At 64.1% G+C, this 19,465-nt stretch overlaps 1 protein-coding gene across 3 annotated transcripts; it reads right to left on the bottom strand.

Annotated features, from left to right (window-relative positions):
- Positions 1–4,727: 4,727 nt before the first annotated feature.
- SEPTIN4 (septin 4) lies at positions 4,728–18,015 on the bottom strand. Of its 3 annotated transcripts, none has more exons than XM_056506549.1 (12): positions 17,938–18,015; positions 13,083–13,382; positions 12,780–12,873; positions 12,586–12,672; positions 11,664–11,787; positions 11,004–11,138; positions 10,805–10,922; positions 10,399–10,500; positions 9,928–10,024; positions 9,689–9,851; positions 7,529–7,628; positions 4,728–7,290 (listed from the first exon to the last, which is right to left on the bottom strand). In XM_056506549.1, exons 1-12 carry the CDS (start codon positions 17,938–17,940, stop codon positions 7,231–7,233), a joined length of 1,383 nt encoding a protein of 460 aa, XP_056362524.1. In that variant the 5' UTR covers positions 17,941–18,015; the 3' UTR covers positions 4,728–7,230. The 3 variants fall into 3 exon arrangements, with proteins under 3 accessions (XP_056362524.1, XP_056362525.1, XP_056362523.1); XM_056506550.1 differs by lacking the exon at positions 17,938–18,015 and adding an exon at positions 13,628–13,951; XM_056506548.1 differs by lacking the exon at positions 17,938–18,015 and having other exon boundaries at positions 13,083–14,050.
- Positions 18,016–19,465: the final 1,450 nt, after the last annotated feature.

Raw genomic sequence — 19,465 nt, forward strand, 5'->3', positions numbered from 1 at the left:
TCCCTGCCCGTTCTGCTGGGTCCCGTGCTTGTGCTGCCACCATCGGTGACATCACCACCGACCGCAGCTACGGCTGCTGCTCCCCAGCCTCTGTGGGATGGGCATTATCTTCACAAAATACAGCACAACGTGAGGTTTCTCAGGGAAGCTCCAGAAATAACATCACGTGCCAGTAAAGGAATTTCACGGAGCTTCCCAGAATCCACAGCCACAGGTGGGCTCTTCTGCAAGTAAAGACCAGGCTGTAAATGCACTTCCATCTGTTCATGTCGTGCTCTTGTGTGCCCACCACAGCCTCACCACCCTCCCAGGGAACAATTCCTTCCCAGTATCCCATCCATCCCTGCCCTCTGGCAATGGAAGCCATTCCTTTTGTCCTGTCCCTCAATCCCTTATCCACAGTCCCTCTCCAGCTCTCCTGGAGCCCCTTTGGGCTCTGGAAAGTGCTCTGAGCTCTCCCTGGAGCCTTCTCTTCTCCAGGTGAGCACCCCCAGCTCCCCCAGCCTGAGAAATGTGTGAAGCTCTTGGTCTGGTCTTTCCACACTGGCTGTGGGGAGCAGGGAAGTGGGAAAAGGTATGGAAGAGCTGTAGCTGGCTGGAGGCTCCAGCCTGTGCCCATTTTCTGGCTGGAAGGTAATTCAGGGCTGTTTTAGCTGCCTTTACACAAGGGACAGAGAAGCAACGGGGTTTCACTTCTCTGAGCTACTCCTGCCCTGAGCAGGAGATCCAAGGACTACCTGCTCCATCAGGGGCATCCATTGAATCTGTTCAGACACTGCATCCCAAACCCTCATCACAGCTGCCAGGAGAGGGGAAGGGCTGTCACCCCCAGCCAGCAGCTCCCAGGCACGCAGACAGAGCTGGGTGCAATCAGAATGACTGCTCCTGGCTCCCCTGGATCCATCAGAGACAGAGCTGGGTGCAATCAGAATGACTGCTCCTGGCTCCCCTGGATCCATCAGAGAGACAGAGCTGGGTGCAATCAGAATGACTGCTCCTGGCTCCCCTGGATCCATCAGAGAGACAGAGCTGGGTGCAATCAGAATGACTGCTCCTGGCTCCCCTGGATCCATCAGAGAGACAGAGCTGGGTGCAATCAGAATGACTGCTCCTGGCTCCCCTGGATCCATGAGAGAGACAGAGCTGGGTGCAATCAGAATGACTGCTCCTGGCTCCCCTGGATCCATGAGAGAGACAGAGCTGGGTGCAATCAGAATGACTGCTCCTGGCTCCCCTGGATCAGAGACAGAGCTGGGTGCAATCAGAATGACTGCTCCTGGCTCCCCTGGATCCATCAGAGACAGAGCTGGGCACAATCAGAATGACTGCTCCTGGCTCCCCTGGATCCATCAGAGACAGAGCTGGGTGCAATCAGAATGACTGCTCCTGGCTCCCCTGGATGCATGAGAGACAAAGCAGGGCACAATCAGAATGACTGCTCCTGGCTCCCCTGGATCCATCAGAGACAGAGCTGGGTGCAATCAGAATGACTGCTCCTGGCTCCCCTGGATCAGAGACAGAGCTGGGTGCAATCAGAATGACTGCTCCTGGCTCCCCTGGATCAGAGACAGAGCTGGGTGCAATCAGAATGACTGCTCCTGGCTCCCCTGGATCTGAGACAGACAGAGCTGGGAATGGATGTGACAAGTGGAGAAGGGGTACGAGAGAGAGTTTAAAGAAGTGTAGGCAGTGCCTTGGTTTCTGGATTTTAAAAGATGCAAAAAGGCGTGGCTGCATTTTCCTATAGGGGAAAATATCATTAATTATACAAGGAACAAATGAATAAGTAGGGAAGAGAAGGGGAAAAGGGAAAGGGAAACAACAGAAGTGATGCCACCATGAGATCTCATTAGGTGTCAGGCATGGGTGGCACAGCCTCTCCAAGGAAAGAGATGAGAGATTTTCTTTTCTGCCCTGAGAAACCTTTATTCCCTTCCCCCGAGCTCAGCTGGAGCTCCAGCACGGATGCTGCAACCAGTGCCAGGACTGGTGAGAAACCAAAAATAGGACATTGGGGAATTGCATAAAAGCATTTGCCATGTGGAAATATCAATCTCTGCCTTGAGAAGACTGTGTTTGAGTGGGTTTGGGCCTTTTTATTTTTAAAGGTGTGATAAAAATCACATGGAATGGAGTGCAGGGAAGGGTGGGCACAGCTGGGGCTGTCACTGGAGTATCAGTGCTGGGTTTTATCCTCTGGGAAAAGGGGAACCAGGTGAATCAGCCAGGCTGGGGCCAAAAGCAGAGGCTCTGTTGGCTGTTCTGGGGATGGAGAAGCAGCCAGGGGATCCCTCTTGGAGCTGCAGTGGTGGGGTGTGGGAGGTTTGCATTTGGGGTGAGAGCTGCTTCCAGCCACAGAAACACAAACATTTTTCATACCCATGTTGATAAGAGGCTTCATGGGGGGGATGGGGGTTTGGCCTTGTGAAGAGCAGGAATTGGCACCACAGCCACAGTGGGGCAAGGTGGGGGTGAGGCAGTGCTGGTAAAGCAGGGAAGAACCCCAAGGAGGTGGGATCCATGCTCTGAGCCACAGCAAGGGGAGAAGTGGCTGCAGCAGAGCGGGGTGGGGGGTCTCCATCCATCCATCCATCCATCCATCCATCCATCCATCCATCCATCCATCCCTCCTTTAATAAATCCATCCATCATCCATCCATCCATCCATCCATCCATCCATCCATCCATCCATCCATCCATCCATCATCCATCCATCCATCCATCCATCCATCCATCCATCATCCATCCATCCATCACCCATCCAACACCCATCCATCCATCCATCCATCCATCACCCATCCATCCATCCATCCATCCATCACCCATCCATCCATCATCCATCCATCATCCATCCATCCATCATCCATCCATCCATCCATCCATCCATCCATCCATCCATCCATCCATCCAGCCCAGCTGAGAGCAGGGTCAGGGAGCTGGGGCACGGACATCCCAGGGCCAGCACAGACTGGGGAGGGAGGGATGGATGGATGGATGGATGGATGGATGGATGGATGGATGGATGGATGGGGGATGGATGGATTGACGGAAGGATGATGAATGGATGGATGGATGGATGGATGGATGATGGATGGATGATGGATGGATGGATGGATGATGGATGGATGGATGGATGGATGGATGGATGGATGGATGATGGATGGATGATGGATGGATGGATGGATGGATGGATGGATGGATGGATGATGGATGGATGGATGATGGATGGATGATGGATGGATGGATGGATGGATGGATGGATGGATGATGGATGAATGATGGATGGATGGATGATAGATGGATGGATGATGGATGGATGATGGATGGATGGATGGATGGATGGATGGATGGATGGATGGATGATAGATGGATGGATGATGGATGGATGGATGATGGATGGATGATGGATGAATGATGGATGGATGATGGATGGATGGATGATGGATGATGGATGGATGGATGGATGGATGGATGGATGGATGGATGGATGATGGAGGGCAGGCTATTGGGGTGCAGGGTGGGCTATTGGGGTGCAAGGTGGGATAATGGGATGCAGGGTGGGCTATTGGGGTGCAGGTGGATGATGCCCACTGGGACACAGCTGCAGATGCAGCTCATCAGGTGCAGCCCTGTGCTGCTGTGCCCACCTCTCCTGCTCCTCCACTCCAGCAGCTCCAGGGGACCCAAACTGGGGTGACTGGGCACAGGTACTGGTGGTGTCTCCTGGCAGTGACCCCCCCCAGGGGGAACACAAGGAATGGAGAACAATTCCATCCCTGGCTCAGCCTCTGCCCTCCCCACTCCCATCCCAGCCCCACACAGCAGCACCCAGCACCCTAAGGCACGTGAGAGGGGGAGACCCCTCCTTCTGCCCCTCAATCCACAGCTGATCCCAAGGGGCTCTCCCACCACAGCCCAAGCTGGCTGTCCCTGTGAGTGCAGCACAAATCCCCAATATCCATTTTGAGCCTTTTCCAAGGAAACAGAAGGCCACGGGGTGGCCACCACCAGCCTCAGAACATGAGTGCCCAGGGCTGGGGGATGCCCAGGGATGGGGAGTGCCCAGGGATGAGGGATGCCAAGGGCTGGGGGATGCCCCTGGATGGGGGATGCCCCTGGATGGGGGATGCCCAGGGATGGGGAGTGCCCAGGGATGAGGGATGCCAAGGGCTGGGGGATGCCCCTGGATGGGGGATGCCCCTGGATGGGGGATGCCCAGGGATGGGGAGTGCCCAGGGATGGGGAATGCCCAGGGCTGTGGGGTAGCGAGGGATGGAAAATGCCCAGGGATGGGGGATGCCCAGGGATGGGGGAAGCCCATGGATGGGGGATGTCCATGGATGGGGGATGCCCGGGGATGAAGGATGCCCATGGATGAAGGATGCCCAGGGATGGGGCATGCTCAGGGATGAAGGATGCCCATGGATGTGGGATGCCCAGGGATGGGGCATGCTCAGGGATGAAGGATGCCCATGGATGTGGGATGCCCAGGACCAGGGGATGCCCAGGGATGGGAGATGCCCAGGATCAGGGGATGCCCAGGACCAAGGGATGCCCGGGGATGCCCAGAACCAGGGGATGCCCATGGATGGGGGATGCCCAGAACCAGGGGATGCCCAGGGATGGGGGATGCCCAGAACCAGGGGATGCCCAGGACCAGGGGATGCCCAGGACCAGGGGATGCCCGGGGCCACAGGGTGCCCCCATTCGGTGGAAGCCACGCGGGGTTGCAGACAAGCCGGGTCAGCCGTATTTATTGAGAATGTTTGTGGAGGGATAAAAATATTTCCACTACTCTATAAGAATTTATAAACCTATACTCTCTGATCTGTTAATAAACGCCTCTAGGACCGTCATGCCAGGGGAGGGGCTTCTGTAAGAAAATAGCGAGATTAAAAAAAGGAAAGCGTTAAGTATTCCCTGCAGGGCCCTGCCCCGGAGGGGGGCCCTGCCCACGGGGCCACGGCACCCCCTGCTGGCACGGGGACACGGGGACACAGGCCAGGCGCTGCCCTGGCACCCTGCAGCCCCCACCCCCAAGCCCTGGCTGGGCACAGCCCCCGCCAGCCACACCCCACCTGGGGCACCCCGACTCGGGGGCCCTGATGGGGACAGGACACATCCCCACAGCAGTGAGCTCCCAGTGATCCCACTAATCTTACTGCTCCCAGTGATCCCAGTGATCCCACTGATCTTACTGCTCCCACTGCTCCCAGTGATCCCACTGCTCCCAATGATCCCACTGATCCCAGTGACCCCAGTGCTCCCAGTGATCCCACTAATCTTACTGCTCCCAGTGATCCCACTGCTCTTACTGCTCCCACTGCTCCCAGTGATCCCACTGATCCCAGTGCTCCCAATGATCCCACTGATCCCAGTGACCCCAGTGCTCCCAATGATCCCACTGCTCCCAGTGATCCCACTGCTCCCACTGATCTTACTGCTCCCACTGCTCCCAGTGATCCCACTGCTCCCAGTGATCCCACTGATCCCAGTGCTCCCAATGATCCCACTGATCCCAGTGACCCCAGTGCTCCCAATGATCCCACTGATCCCAGTGATCCCACTGCTCCCAGTGATCCCACTGCTCCCAGTGCTCCCAGTCCTGCATCTTTCACTCCCCTGTGCTCTCCCATACGCAGGAGGGGGTTGGGATCCATCTCTCCACGGACACTGTGAGAGGTGGCCAGGGCTCACCCTGGGGACACAGTGGGCCTCTGCAGGGAGCAGCACAGCTGGGGACATCCTTGGGGACACAGGGACACTGCACAGAGCCCTGCAGGGTGGAGACGTGGCTGGGGACATCCCACACAAGGATGCAACATAGCTCTGTGGGAAAGCAACGCAGATGGGGAGTCTGGGGGGGACAAGCTGCAGTGCTCTGCAGGGCAGCAACACCAACAGGACACGGGGGGAACACGGGGACAGCACAGGGGACATGGGGACATGCAGCAGTGCTTAGCTGGGAAGCAACATGGATGGAGATATCCTTGGAGAATACACAGGGCTGCCAAGAAGCAGCAGGGACAGGGACATCCTGGGCACACAGGGACACCACAGACAAGCAAGTGGCAGCAGGGGCCAAAATTCCAGCCAGAGCCGGTGCTGTTGCCATGGGGTGAGAGGTGCCATGAGCACAGGACACTTGTTATTGCTTTACAGGGCCAACATCACAGAGGGCTGGGGGTGCCCAGCCTCTGATTTGGGGTTCAAGGGATTTTCCCTGGGGTCATCGATTCCCCAGTGTCCCCATGCCACAGCCCTGCTGTCACTCAGTGGGGACAGGCTGAGGACACAGGGCTGGACACTGGCAAGCTTCAGTCCCCCTGCACTGCTGCTGGCATGGAGCAGGATGGTGACTGTCCCTCCTGTGTCCCCAGTGGTCCCCAGGAGCTGCTGCTCCTCCATGCCAGCCAAGGGAAGCAGCCCTGTCCCTGATAGCAGGGCAGCTGGGGCCGTAGGGGGACTGGCACCAGCGTCCCCCTTTCCTCTTCTCTTAAGCCAGGGCCAAGCTGAGCATAAAGCAGGGAACGTGGGGTGACATGGGGACAAGGGCCATGCTGTGGGGACCAGGGCCAGGGTCCTTCCAAGAGCTGTGGAGAAACAGGAAACCAAAGCCTGTGGACCGGACAGGGTGTGAGTAGGGGGAGCAGGGCAGGGGACCCCGGGTTGGGTGCTCTGTGCCTCGCTGTCCCCTCCTGTCCCCTCGCTGTCCCTCGTGTCCCCTTGTGTCTCCTCGCTGTCCCTCACTGTCCCTCGCTGTCCCTCCTGTCCCTCGTGTCCCCTCGTGTCCCCTCGCTGTCCCTCACTGTCCCTCGTGTCCCCTCGCTGTCCCTCGTGTCCCCTCGTGTCCCCTCGCTGTCCCTCGCTGTCCCTCACTGTCCCTCGTGTCCCTCGTGTCCCCTCGCTGTCCCTCGCTGGCCCTCACTGTCCCTCGCTGTCCCTCGTGTCCCCTTGTGTCCCCTCGCTGTCCCCTCGTGTCCCCTCGCTGTCCCTCGTGTCCCTCGTGTCCCCTCGTGTCCCCTGGTGTCCCTCGTGTCCCTCGTGTCCCTGGTGTCCCCTGGTGCCCCGCAGGCGCTGGGCGCTGGGATAAGGCGATGCCGCAGCGTGAGGTGGTGGGTGGGTGTCGGTGCCGAGTCTGGCAGCAGGGCGGGCAGGGGGAGTGTGATGTAAACATTTCTGATCGGGGCCAGGAGGAGGATGAGGGGGAGGAGGAGGAGGAGGGATGGGCTAGTGCGAGTCCTTCATCTGCTTCTGGATCTTCTGGAGCATCTCCTGCATGCGCCGCAGCTGGAAGGGAGCAGAGGGGAGGTCGGGGATGGCGCCGGGCCCCAGCAGCTCCCGTGCACGTGGGGCTGGGGCTGAGCATCCCACACAAACCGGGATTGCCAGGGACTGGGGAGGAGCCAGCCCTCGGGTGCACCTCCAGACCCTGCTGGTTGGAAGAGTGGCTCCTCATGCTGAGCCATCTCTGGGGCTGGAGGGAGTGGGGCCGGGGCTCTGGGGGCTCGGGCTGCCCCACACTCACCTCCTCATCCTTCTCCCGGATGAGCTTCTCTGTCTCCACATCCGGCACCGGGGGGATCACAGGGATGGGGAAGTCTGTCCCGCTCTCCCGGGTCAGCTTGCTGTGGGCAGACAGAGGAGGTGAGGACGCAGCCCCAGCCCCACCAGGGACATTCCCCCGTGGATGCCCCAAGCCCTGCAGGTCCCCACACCCCCTGCACAGCCCCTGGGCCCCATGGCCACCATCAGAGTGACATTTTCCAGGAAAGGGAGATGTGAGTGGTTCCAGCCACCCCCCAAACCTCAGCACCCCCAACCTGCCATGCATCAACCAAGGGAGGACCCAGGGACTTCCTCCACACCCTCCCACTTTGGGGAGAATCCCACAGGAGTTGGGCTCTCCTAGGCCAGTATTTTCCCTGCTGCTTTAACATATCAAAACCTTGGCATCTCCTCTCTATCCCCTGGCCTCAGGATGGGCTCTCCAGGCCCTCCACCTCCCTGCCAGCCACAGGGATGCTCCACACCGTCTTCCAGAGCCCCTGTCCCCATTCCAGCCCGTTCCTGCTGGGGAGAGCCACGAGCATCCCCCTGAGGCCACGCCACCGCCCAGGACCAGGGCCAGCCCATCGATGGCTTCTCCCACGCCCAGGGCTCTGGGAGGGAGCAGCTCTCCCACCCGTCGCTGTGGGTGCCACGTGCCAGCCCAGCTGGTGACAAGGCCGGGACACCATCAGCAGCGGGCAGGGTCACGCGTGCTGCCGCGTGCCACCGCCACAAGCCACCACAGCCCCTCGGCACAGGGTGATAGGCATGGGTGTGACACGGGCAGGACAGGCCAGCCCTGCCCCACGGGGTGCCAGGGGCTGGGCCAGGGCTGGGCCAGGGCTTGCCCCCTCGGGAGCCGCTTTGGAAGGCGCTGCCGTTGTCTTGGCTCTCGCCCTGGGGACCTGGGCAGCACGTGGAGCTCCTGCCAGCCCTGGCAGTGACACGGGGCTGGAGCTGGGCACCGTCAATGGGGTGAGCAACACAGGCTCTCAGCACCCCAAAATCGCATCCCCAGGAGGGCAGCACAACGGGGACACCCTTCCCTTGGGCAGCCTTGGGGGCTCAGTGCCACCAAGCAGTGACACATCCCCCAAACCTGGGTGAGCCGGGGTGACACCACCAGCACACAGCGTCCCTTGGCACCCCAAGGCCAGCTTGAGTGGGGCACAAGTGGGTGGCCACAGGGCCGGCTCAGCCGAGGGTGGCTGCCTGGCCCTTGCATGGGCACAGAAGGACCAAGACAGCGTTGGGTACCAACAAGCACTTTATAGAGGGGCCAGGGATGGCAGGGGGCAGCAGGGGGAGCAGGGCGGGGCCAGTCCCGGCTCAGTCGGCGGAGCAGTCCCCGCAGCACAGCCTCAGCACGGAGGGATGGCTCCTGCCCCGGGGCACACAGGGAGAGACACTTAGAGAGCCTGGAGAGCTGCCTACAGCCACTGCCAGCCCCCGCAGCACGGCTCCAGCCCCCGGGACCCACAGAGCTCCCACTCGCTCCCACACTGCTCCGAGCTGGTGGAGGGTCCCACCGGGGGCTCCTCAGCACCTCGGGGTGGCTAAAGCGGGTGTGGGTGCCGTGAATTCGGCTGACCCGTGAGCAGAGCCCCAGCACCAGCTTTTGTTGGGCTCCTGCTCTGGTGCCGGAGCCTGCAGGGATGCAAGGGCCCCCTCCCTGTTGGAGCATCCCCCCGCACCCAGCCCCAGGATCTGCCGCAGTGCCGAAGCATCCCCCGAGACACACCCAGCCCAGAGGGGACACAGGGCTCCCCTTGTTGCCGGAGTACACCCCTGGCTCCCAGCCCCGGGGCCACATGGGGTCCCCCTTTCTGTTGAACACGCCCCTCCAACCAGCCCCAGCTCTGGGGAGATGCAGGGTCCCCCTCGCCACCAGAGCACCCCCCAGTCCCACCAGGTACACTGCTCGAGCATCCCAGCAAAGACAGACCCAGATTCGGGGGATGCAGGGTGCCCTCGCTGCCGGAGCATCCCCTCCCCAGGCACTGCCAGCCCAGGGAGGGGCCCCTCTCCCCACTGGGGTTCCCACGGACCCACGCACGGCCCTGCCGCGCCGACACCGCGCTCGCAGCGGGCGGGGTCACCCCAAAGAGAGCAGCCCCCGGCCCGGCCCGGCCCGTACTTGCGGTTCCGCTCCTTGACCACCATGCGGGTCATGCTCTGGATGCACTGCGTGCGGTAATTCTCGTAGTGCGTCTCCCGCGTCACGTCCTTCAGGTCCTGCATGTGCGTCCTCACCAGCATCGTCCGCAGCTTCACGAAGTCGCAGTGGGACGGGTTCTCCACTGCGGGCGAGGCGGGGTCAGGGCCACGGCCAGCGCGTGTCCCTGTCCCCAAAGGCCGGGGGACAGCCAGCGTTACCTTCCACGATGCCCCAGGGGTAGAGGCGCCCGCGGACGCGCCGGCCCTTGGCCTCCACCACCGTGTTGCTGCCGATGACAGCGAAGGGGATGCTCTCCTGCAAGGGGTGGGGGGTCAGCGGGGCCCTGCCATGACCCCCACCTGCCAGGACCCACACCCCTCCACGTGCCCTCCTCGGCTGTGTCCAGCACCCAGTTGCCAACATGTCCCAAAGGCCCAGCTGTGGAGAGCCCCAGCGGGACAGCAGAGGTCCTGGCCTGGGTTTCTCCACCCAAGCCCCACCCCACCACGCTGCAGGTATCACCCGTGGGATTTTGGTGATGTTGTCTGAGTAGTGAGATATGTGCCAGCCCCTCCATACTGGAGAGCTTGTGCGGTCCCAAAGGGTCCTGCAGGTACCCCAGGGTGACGTGTTCTGCCAGCCATGGGGCTCTGCCCCTCCAGTGATGGTGCTGGAGGAGCCAGACCCACCTTCAGTGCCTGGTCCTGCAGCTTGAACTCCTCATCCTCGTCCGAGTCGCACTCAGGGAACTGGTAGATGCGGATGCCGTAGTGCTCGATCTCCTCCCGGATCTGGAGGAAACAGCCCCCTGAGGGCAGGGCTCCGGCCTTGGGGAGGGTGTGGGAAGCACCACACAGGGCCAATGGCCCCCAAGGGCCTGTTCCCACCAGACCAGGTGTCATGGACACCCCCAGTGTCTCCAACCCCCAGCTGAGCCCTGGGCAGGTGTGTCCTTGGTGGCCATGGGGGCAACACAGTCCTTTACAGTGCCATGAGCTTGGACAATGCCCCAGGGCAAATTCCAGGCAGAGAACACGGCACTCCCATGCCCAGAGACCTGCTGGGACAGCTGCCAGCCAGCCCACCCCCCCTCACCTTGTTCTTCATGCGCTCCACCTCGGCGGGGGTCAGGGTGTCAGCCTTGGCCAGCACGGGCACGATGTTCACGCGCTGGTGCAGAGCTCTCATGAATTCCACGTCCAGGGGCCGGAGCCTGCGGGGGGAGCCTGGTGAGCCCCATCCCGGCGAGCCCCTGCCCTGCCCTGCCCCGGCAGCACGGGAGCGCTGCCTGTACCCGTGGCCGAAGGGCGAGATGAAGTAGATGCAGCAGTGCACTCGGTTGTCCTGGATGTTTTTCCGGTTGAGGCCACTTTCGTCACGGAAATACTGCTCGAACTGCTGGTCGATGTAGTCAGCCACCGGCTTCCAGCTGCGGGGACACCGAGTCCTCTGTGGGACCCCCCCGCTCTCTGCGGACCCCCAGCTCAATACCTCCCATGGCTCAGCACCTAAGCCCAGCTTAGGAACAATGGGCATCCCACCCACCGTGGGGTGTCTGCTCTGGGGACAGTCCCGCCCCATGGCACTCACCATCCCACCCACCATGGGGACAGTCCCCAGCCCATGGCACTCACCATCCCACCCACCGTGGGGTGTCTGCTCTGGGGACAGTCCCCAGCCCATGGCACTCACCATCCCACCCACCGTGGGGTGTCTGCTCTGGGGACAGTCCCCAGCCCATGGCACTCACCATCCCACCCACCGTGGGGACAGTCCCCAGCCCATGGCACTCACCATCCCACCCACCGTGGGGTGTCTGCTCTGGGGACAGTCCCCAGCCCATGGCACTCACCATCCCACCCACCGTGGGGTGTCTGCTCTGGGGACAGTCCCCAGCCCATGGCACTCACCATCCCACCCACCCTGGGGACAGTCCCCAGCCCATGGCACTCACCACTCGGTGTTGTTGACGGCGTCCCCAAAGCCTGGCGTGTCCACGATGGTCAGGCGCAGCTTGACCCCCTTCTCCTCGATGTCCACCACGTGCTTGGTGATCTCCACTGTCTGTGTGATGCGCTCTGTGGGCAGGGACACGTCACCAGAGGGACACCAGGGAGGGTGGAGGTGACACGGGGACATGCTGTGACCCCCGGTGTTATCCCCACCTGGGGCTGGGTGACCCAGCTGGATCAGTCCCAGCCCACACCACGCTCCAGCCCAGGAGGGGATGCTCCATGCTGTGGTCTCCACATCCCCATGGATGTGCACCCATCCCTTGGTGGCTGTGCCAGTGTTACCCCAGGACCCCAGGTCAGGCAGCACTGGGCTCTGCTGGGGCTGGGCTTTGCTCAGGAGCATTTCAGGTGACCCCACAGCTCCAGACTGCATGTGCCCCTTCACCCCAGGACCCTCCATGTCCCTGCACCCCCAAGGATGCTCCTGCTGCATTGTGTGTTCTGGCTTTCACTCCAAGCAACGGAAATAAATCAAACAAACCCCTCACACTCCAGGGGATTTGGGCAAGTTTGGGCCATTTTAATTCAAAAACTGGCTGCAGCTGAACTGGCACTGTGCCCCAGGTCCTGACTGTCCCCAGCCTCCCTGAAATGCTGCGGCTCCAGCCAATCACCAACAAGCCAAGGCTTGTTTTCCCCATGGAAATAAAGGCCCTGTGGGGGATTCCCATCCTGTGCAGGGGGGTCCCCACTGCTTCAGAATGGTCCCCAGTGCCAGGGGGCAGCTAGCAACACAGCACATGCCATTTCAGGGGAGCCTGGCTGGGCAGGGAGAGGAACTGCAGACCCCTGGAGCATCCCTGGGCTCTGCCCTGCCCAGGTCACCCAGAACACCCCTCTGGGCCGTGGCTGTCCCCTGACCTTCGGCGTTGAGCAGCTTGCGGTCCCTGTACATGTCCGTCAGGAAGAGGCTGTTGACCAGGGTGGATTTGCCCAGCCCAGATTCCCCTGAGAAAGCAGGACAAAGATGAGGGTGGCAGCCAGTATGGCCCCCTCCCCAAGGTGTTTGGGATCCAGAGTGGGGTCAGCACCCCCAGGCTGGCTGCACCCCGTACCTGCCACCATGAGGGTGAAGTCGAAGCCCTTCTTCACCGACTTGCGGTGCACCTGGTTGGGCAGCGTGGCAAAGCCCACGTACTCCTTGTCATCCTGAGGGCAGAGGGGACGTGGGACAGGGACACTGGAGAGCCTCGCCCTGCCCCCCTCTCCCCAACCTAAAAGGGATTCCCAGGCTTGGAGCTCCAGGGGACGAGGCCATGCCTGCTCAAAGCCTTTGTGTTCACAAGACGGGAACACCCTCCATCCCACAGCCCCTCATCCCACCTGTGTGTCCCCCTTCCCCATGGACAGTCCTGCACCTCGGAGGAGTCGTAGGGGTCCAGCTGCCCCCAGGGGCTGCGCGGGCGGTTGGGGCTGGGGGGCGGGGGGGCAGCGATGTGCTGCTGGAAATCCGAGGGCCGAGAGCGGGAGAAGATCCTGGCGTCCCTCTCGTCGCTGCCTTCGTCCGGGGGCACCCTGGCCACGCTGCCCAAGGGGTGGCCAGGCTCCCGCCGGCTCTCCGGGGCCTCCACCTTCCTGGAGCTGTCGGCTGGTGGGCAATCCCGCAGGAACTGGGTCAGCTCAGCCTCATCCGAGTCCTCCTTCAGGAAACGCTTTATCTGGGGACCAAGGGAGGAGGTGACACTGGTGGTGGCAGTGCCAGCCCGAGATGGCACCACCCAGCTCAGCCTCACAAACCCCCAAGCTGCAGCAGCCAGACACATGCAGCCTAAAGGTGGCAGGGATGGGAGGAGAGACGGGACACGGCCACCCCAGGGGACCAGCCACCACCCTGGGGACAGCCACGGGGACAGCCATGGGGATGGCAGTGGGGACAGCGGTCCCGTGCACCTCGGGCGCTTACGACTTGTGGCGTGGGGACGGCAGCCAGCTCCTGGCACTCCGGGGGACAGGGGCGGGCACCTTCCCCCTGGGCACCCCGCCGCTCCTCGGGGTCTTCTGGGGCAGCCAGGATCCCCCCGCGCCCCATGGCCTGCCAGGAGGACAGGGAGGGGCCGGGAGGAGGCAGAGACACCAAGAGATGAAGAGCAGTTGGGGGGTGACCCGAGCGGGGCTGCAGCCAGGGGAAGGCCGATGGTGGCAGGGTCCCCTGGTGCCCGTGTCCCCGCCCGCTGCCGTGCGCAGGGTGTCAGCAGGGGCCATGGCACAAGGGGCCCCGTCCCCGCAGGGACCCGGCCCAGAGACATGACCAGGACCCGACAGCTCCTTCCCCGGGCTCTGCCCGTCCCGGAGCCGGCGCGGGCAGCAGCGCCCGGCAGGGGCTGGAGGGGACAGGCCCAGCTGCCCCCGAGCTGCTGCCCCGTGGGGTGGCGGGGCTGGGATGAGGGACGGGAACGCCGGGATTGGGATGGCTCCACATCCTGTTTACAAGCGATGGCGGGAGGAGACGCGCTCCCGAGGGCACGTCCGGCAGCGGCTCCCGTGGGACCAAGCCCTGCTGCCAGCAGGCACCCATGTCCCCAGGGTCCCAAGGCAACTGCCAGGCGAGCCCAGCCGCTCGGGCAGTGAGACCCCAAACGGGAGGCACGCAGCGGCCGGGGGAGCCGTGAGCCTGCAGTCCCAGCTGGGGGTCAGTGTCCCCCCAGAGCCGGCCTGGAGGCGAGTTCCCTCCGTGGGGACACGTGTCCTCCCCTCCGCCGTGTCCCCGCTCGCTGGCGGGGCGGGCAGCGGTGCCGGCGGCAGGGCGAGAAGCGCGGAATTAGCGGGCTGGAAACAAGGTCACGGCGCTGCGGGGCTGAGCGCTCGCACGCCGGGCCCCGCTCCCGCTGCCCCCGCGGCCACAGCACGGGGACCAGGGGCCAGCCTGGGGGGCAGCAGGCGGCCCCACCGAGGGGCTGCGAGACCCCCGTGCTCCCCTCTGCCCCAGCTGGTCCCGAGTGCTCGGTGGGTCTGCGTGACCGCAGCATCCTCCTCCTCACCGCCCTTGACCTGGGGGGTCTCAACGCCAGCCCCCAGCACGGCACATCCCGGCCGGGGACGCTCGGGGACGGGAGGTGATGCCACCACCAGCGGCGAGCGCTTTCAGCCCTGCTGCCGCTTCACCCCTGGGGGCTCCAGCGCTTTGGGGCTCGCCCTCGTTCCCCAACCCCGGGGAACCCGATGACCCCGGCAGTGCCTCCACACCGAGGTTTGCGCAGCTTTCTTGGGGGTCCTGCAGCAAGTGCGGCCCTCGGCAGGGCTGTCCCAGGGACAGGGGATCAGCTGTGGCACCTTCCCGCAGAACCGGGGTGGTCCGTGTCCCCCACCCCCGCCCCCTCTCTCGCCCCGTCGGGCACGGGCGCTGCCCCCGTACCTCTTGCCCATGCTGCAGCTCGGGGCAGGTGGCCATGGCGCAGCCGGTGTCGCCCGTGGCCAGCAGAAGATGCCGAGTGGCACCGGCTGCGCCGAGGGCTGGGGAGCAGCATTAGCATAACTCCACCCTGGGCAGGCTGCGAGCCGGGCGCCCGCGGCACCCAGGAGCCAGGCACGGCCCCTGCGAGGGCCACGGGAGGGGAGAGGGACCCCCGGGCAGAGCCGAACCCAGCTCCTGCACGGCTGTGGAGATTTCAAGGACCGGCCACCATTGGCAAAGGTACGTCCTGGGTGGGCTGCAGGACCACCACCATCATCACCAGCACCCCTGGGCTGAGCACACAGATTGGCTACAGCCCAGGAGGACACTCAGTCCTTGGAAACGCCTCTGTCCCAGGACAAGAAAGCGCTCCATCCTGGGACAAAACTCCCTCCGTCCCGGGACAAAATGCCCCTCTATCCCAATGCACACCACATCCACTCCCGTTGCCCACCTGGAGCATTCCCCAGCAGGGCTCCACAGCCTCTTTGAGGTCAGAAACCCAGTTTTCCCACACTTTTGCGCCTGATAATTGAAGCTTTCCCACGTGGCTCCAAGCTCTTGCTGGAGCTGGGCCTGGTGGGGAAAGGACCTAGCCCTGGACTAGGAGAAGTAGGGACGCTGCCCACCACAGGGATCCCAGGCAGAAGCTCCAGCATTCCTGCCTCGGTTTTCCCGGCTCATCCCTGGGAGGCGAAGGGTTAACAGTGCCCCAGGAGGAGCCGTCGGTGGCAATCAGGGGCCCCCAGCAGTCACTTCGGGGTCACCAGGGACGGTGATTCACCTTGATGCTTGTCGAGATGCATCAGAGCAGCTCGGGCGCGAAGCAGGCTCGCTCGGCCGCTCTCCGCGCGTCCCGGCCCGCACTCCGGGCAGGAGCAGGGATTTACGGCAGCGAGAGCCCGGGGCTGTGCCGGTGCCCCCGTAAGCAGATTACACACGCGGCTGAGTGAAGCCGGCCTCACACCCGGGCTGTCAGCGGCTCCGCAGCCCCAGCGCGGGGCCACACGCGCCGCCTCGTCCCCGCCTGTCACTCTGCATCGCCCCGTCCCCGCGCGGTGACAGCCCGAGGGATGCGGCGGGGGGGGCACGGGGGCAGCGGGCAAAGCCTGACGTAGAAAAGCCACCGGCTGCCCCGAGCATGGTTCCACGGGTGCCACATTCCCACGGGAGGTGTTTTCCCAGCTTCTGCAGGGAAAGGAAAGGGAACATCCCGGCGAGGTGCTGTCCCTACCGCCAGACTGACAGAAGCGTTCCCAAGCCCTCTAAAGGTGACACCCAGAATGCCACCCGCGGCACAGCCACTGTGTCACTATGGCTGAGCATCCCAGGCACAAACGCTGTCCCAAAGGCACGAACCCCACGCAGGACAAGCCCCCAGCGAAGCCCAGTGCTGGCAGGACCAGGCCAGCTCATTCCCAGGGAGACAGGACCTGGCTGTGCCTGCTCGGCCCCGCCTCTGGATGTGGGGCAGGCTGTGGTGTGGGTCCCAGCCCTGGGCAGGGGTCAGCAGCAGGCAGAGGAGCACTGGGAATAAGAGCCACAGCCCTTGGTGCAGCAGCTCCAGTCCCTCTCCCGCAGGGAATCCTTCATCTGGAAGGACCTGTGAGCACCTGAGCGGGGACCCCAGGATGCGACCATGAGCAGTGGCTCCCTGTGAGCTGGGATAGGACAGCGAGGTCTGTCCAGGCTGGAAACCTGGGCTGGGCAAGATCTGAGCCACTCAGAGCCAGGGGCAGAGCCCGGGGGGGCCTGGTGCTCATGCTGCTCCTCCGGGCCAGCTGGGAACTGCTTTGGGGACATACGGATGTGGCACCGGTGGCAGGGACACTGGCTCTGCCTCTGCGTATCCTTCTGGAGCACCTCCAGCCCCAGCTCACTCCACGTGCACGGGTGAGGGAGCCCAGCTGGCCCCGGTCCCCAGCTGTGACTGCTGTCCCCCCCGCGATGTTTCCAAGCTGATGTGTGCATCCCAAAGCCACAGCCTGGAGCCTGTCGGGAAGGCGCTCCGTTGCGACACGCTCCGCCAGCCGCCCTCCTCTCTGGTTTCACTGCGTCCAGCTCCGGAGGAATGTGCCGGGCTGGTTCCCACGGCGGCTGCCGGGGCAGCGCGGCCGCAGCGCTCCCCACCAAGGCCACCGGTCCCAGCGGCCGCAGCCGGTGCCACGCGAGCCGCGCCCGCAGCTCTCCGTTCTCACACCCACCCTGGGCACTGCCCGAGGTCCCCGCGGAGACGTGGCCCAGCCGGACGGCTGTGAGGACCTGCCGCCGCCGCGGCGGAGAGGCACAACGGGAGATGCACAACAAGCTCCCCCAGGCTGGGAACGCCAGCGGCGGCTCCGGACCGTGCCGGTGAGTACAGAGCCGGCTCCACGCGTGCGGCGGTCCCGGCCGAGGGCCCGGCCAGGCTGGCGGTGCCACCAGCGCCGCAGCCCTGGGACCTGCCGAGAGCTGGGGACCGATGTTCGGCACGAAGCCGCGGCAGAGCAGCTCCCGCTGCCCACGCACGGACACCCGTGGGGGCAGCGCAGGACGGGGAGACACGCAGGTAACGCTCCCGAGCGCTGCCCTCCGAATGCCATGTTAGGGGCCCGTGGCCTCCCCGCCTCCCCCGGGCAGGTGCTGCCCCGCCGCCCGTGTCCCCCCCGCACTCCGCTGCGGCACCGGCGGCCCCGGTCCGCTCCGCCCCCGCGCACCGTCACCTTCACGGAGGGCAGCGGGCTGCGGGAGCGGGCCCGGGCTGCGGGAGCGGGCCGTGCCGCTCTGCGGGGCCGTGCGGGGCAGCCCGGGCCGGGCCGGTCCCATGTCCGCGCCGGCCTTACCATGGCTGCGGCGCCGGGCGCCGTCCCGGAGCGGCGGCTGCCGATGGGCACGGCCGGGCCCCGCCGCGGATTAGCAGAAATAGCAGCGGCGGGGGTGGGGGCGGCCCCGGGGCGGGGCGGGCGGGGGGCGGGCGGGGCGGCCGCTCGGCATCACCGACAGCGGCACCGGGCATCACCGGCACCGGGCATCACCGGCACCGGGAACAGCGCCCGGCGCCGCGCACTGCCCGCGGGCACCGGCAGCGGCACCAGCACTCGGAGCCGCCACCGGGGCTGAGCGATGTACACCGGGCACCGTCAGCAGCATCGGGCACCGGGCACCAGGACCAGGCCCCGCACACCGGCACGATGCACGGGTTACCAGCACCAGGCACCGGGCATCAGCCTCCAGCCTTGGCGTTCGGCTCTGGCATCAACAGCTGGCACCGGCCCCAGGCACTTGCTTTGGCAGCTTGCACAGGGGCCGGGCACCGTGCACTGGGCTCCAGTTCTGGCAGCACTCACCGGGCACCGGGAACTGGCACGGGGTGGTGGCACAGGGCAGCAGCACCAGGCACAGGGCTCCAGCATCAGCGCTGAGGCACCAGCACCAGGAGCAAGTCACTGCAGCAGGGACAGGGCAGCAGTACCAGGGACAGGGCACGGGATGCAGGGCACCAGTGCTGGGTGCTGCACATTGGCACGGCCCCGTGCAGGCAGTGGGTACAAGGCCCCAGTGCCAGTTACTGGTGCAGGTAAGAGAGAACGGCCCCCTTGACAGTGAGTGACCTCCTGGCAGTGTCACCAGCATCGGGCATGGCCCTGCGGGTACCAGGTACTGCACAGGAGGTTCCAAACCAGCCCTGGCTCTTGGGAGCACTGGGCACCAGTTAGGGGGTGTTATGCACCGGGAAAACACCCCAGCACCACACATGCCACACCACCGGCTGGCGACTGCACCGGGCACGGGTAGCCTCCCAGTGCACAGTCTGCAAAATCCCAGCCTGCCTCCCGCTCCTGAAGCCCTTCCTGGGGCTGCTGCTGAGCCATCCTGCCCGTGGCTGGCGGGCTGGCAAAGGGACCCAGACACCGGCTGGCTGTGCCACTCTCCCCAGCGCCTTCCCGGGCTGCCCCCGGCCCCGAGCCCATGTGAGTGGCAGTGACACGCGGCTGTGTCCCCGTGTCCCCGAGGGCAGGGAGGATGCTCTCACAGCGGGCGGGGTTGCCGGGGCGCTTGTGTTCCGGCCATGAAAGGGGCCGGGGAAGCCTTGGCCGCCGTGGCTGCTCCCCGTGGCGAGCAGCTGGCAGAGCTCAGTCCTCCCCAGATTTCGGTCTCCCGGCCCAGCTGCTCCTCAGGACTGCCCTTGTCCCACCTCAAACTCACTCCAAGCCAGGGAGCTGGCGAAGTCACATGCACTCCCAGTGCATCACTCTCACGGGCTTCTCCTCCCTTGCCTCAGTTTCCCTGTCCATGAAAAAAGCCAGTGATAATTCCCCAGGAGGAAAAGACGGATCCAGCCCCAGTCAGGCTCTGACCGAAGCTGTGTGA

Source organism: Oenanthe melanoleuca, chromosome 19, assembly GCF_029582105.1.
Source record: "Oenanthe melanoleuca isolate GR-GAL-2019-014 chromosome 19, OMel1.0, whole genome shotgun sequence".
NCBI lineage: Eukaryota > Metazoa > Chordata > Aves > Passeriformes > Muscicapidae > Oenanthe > Oenanthe melanoleuca.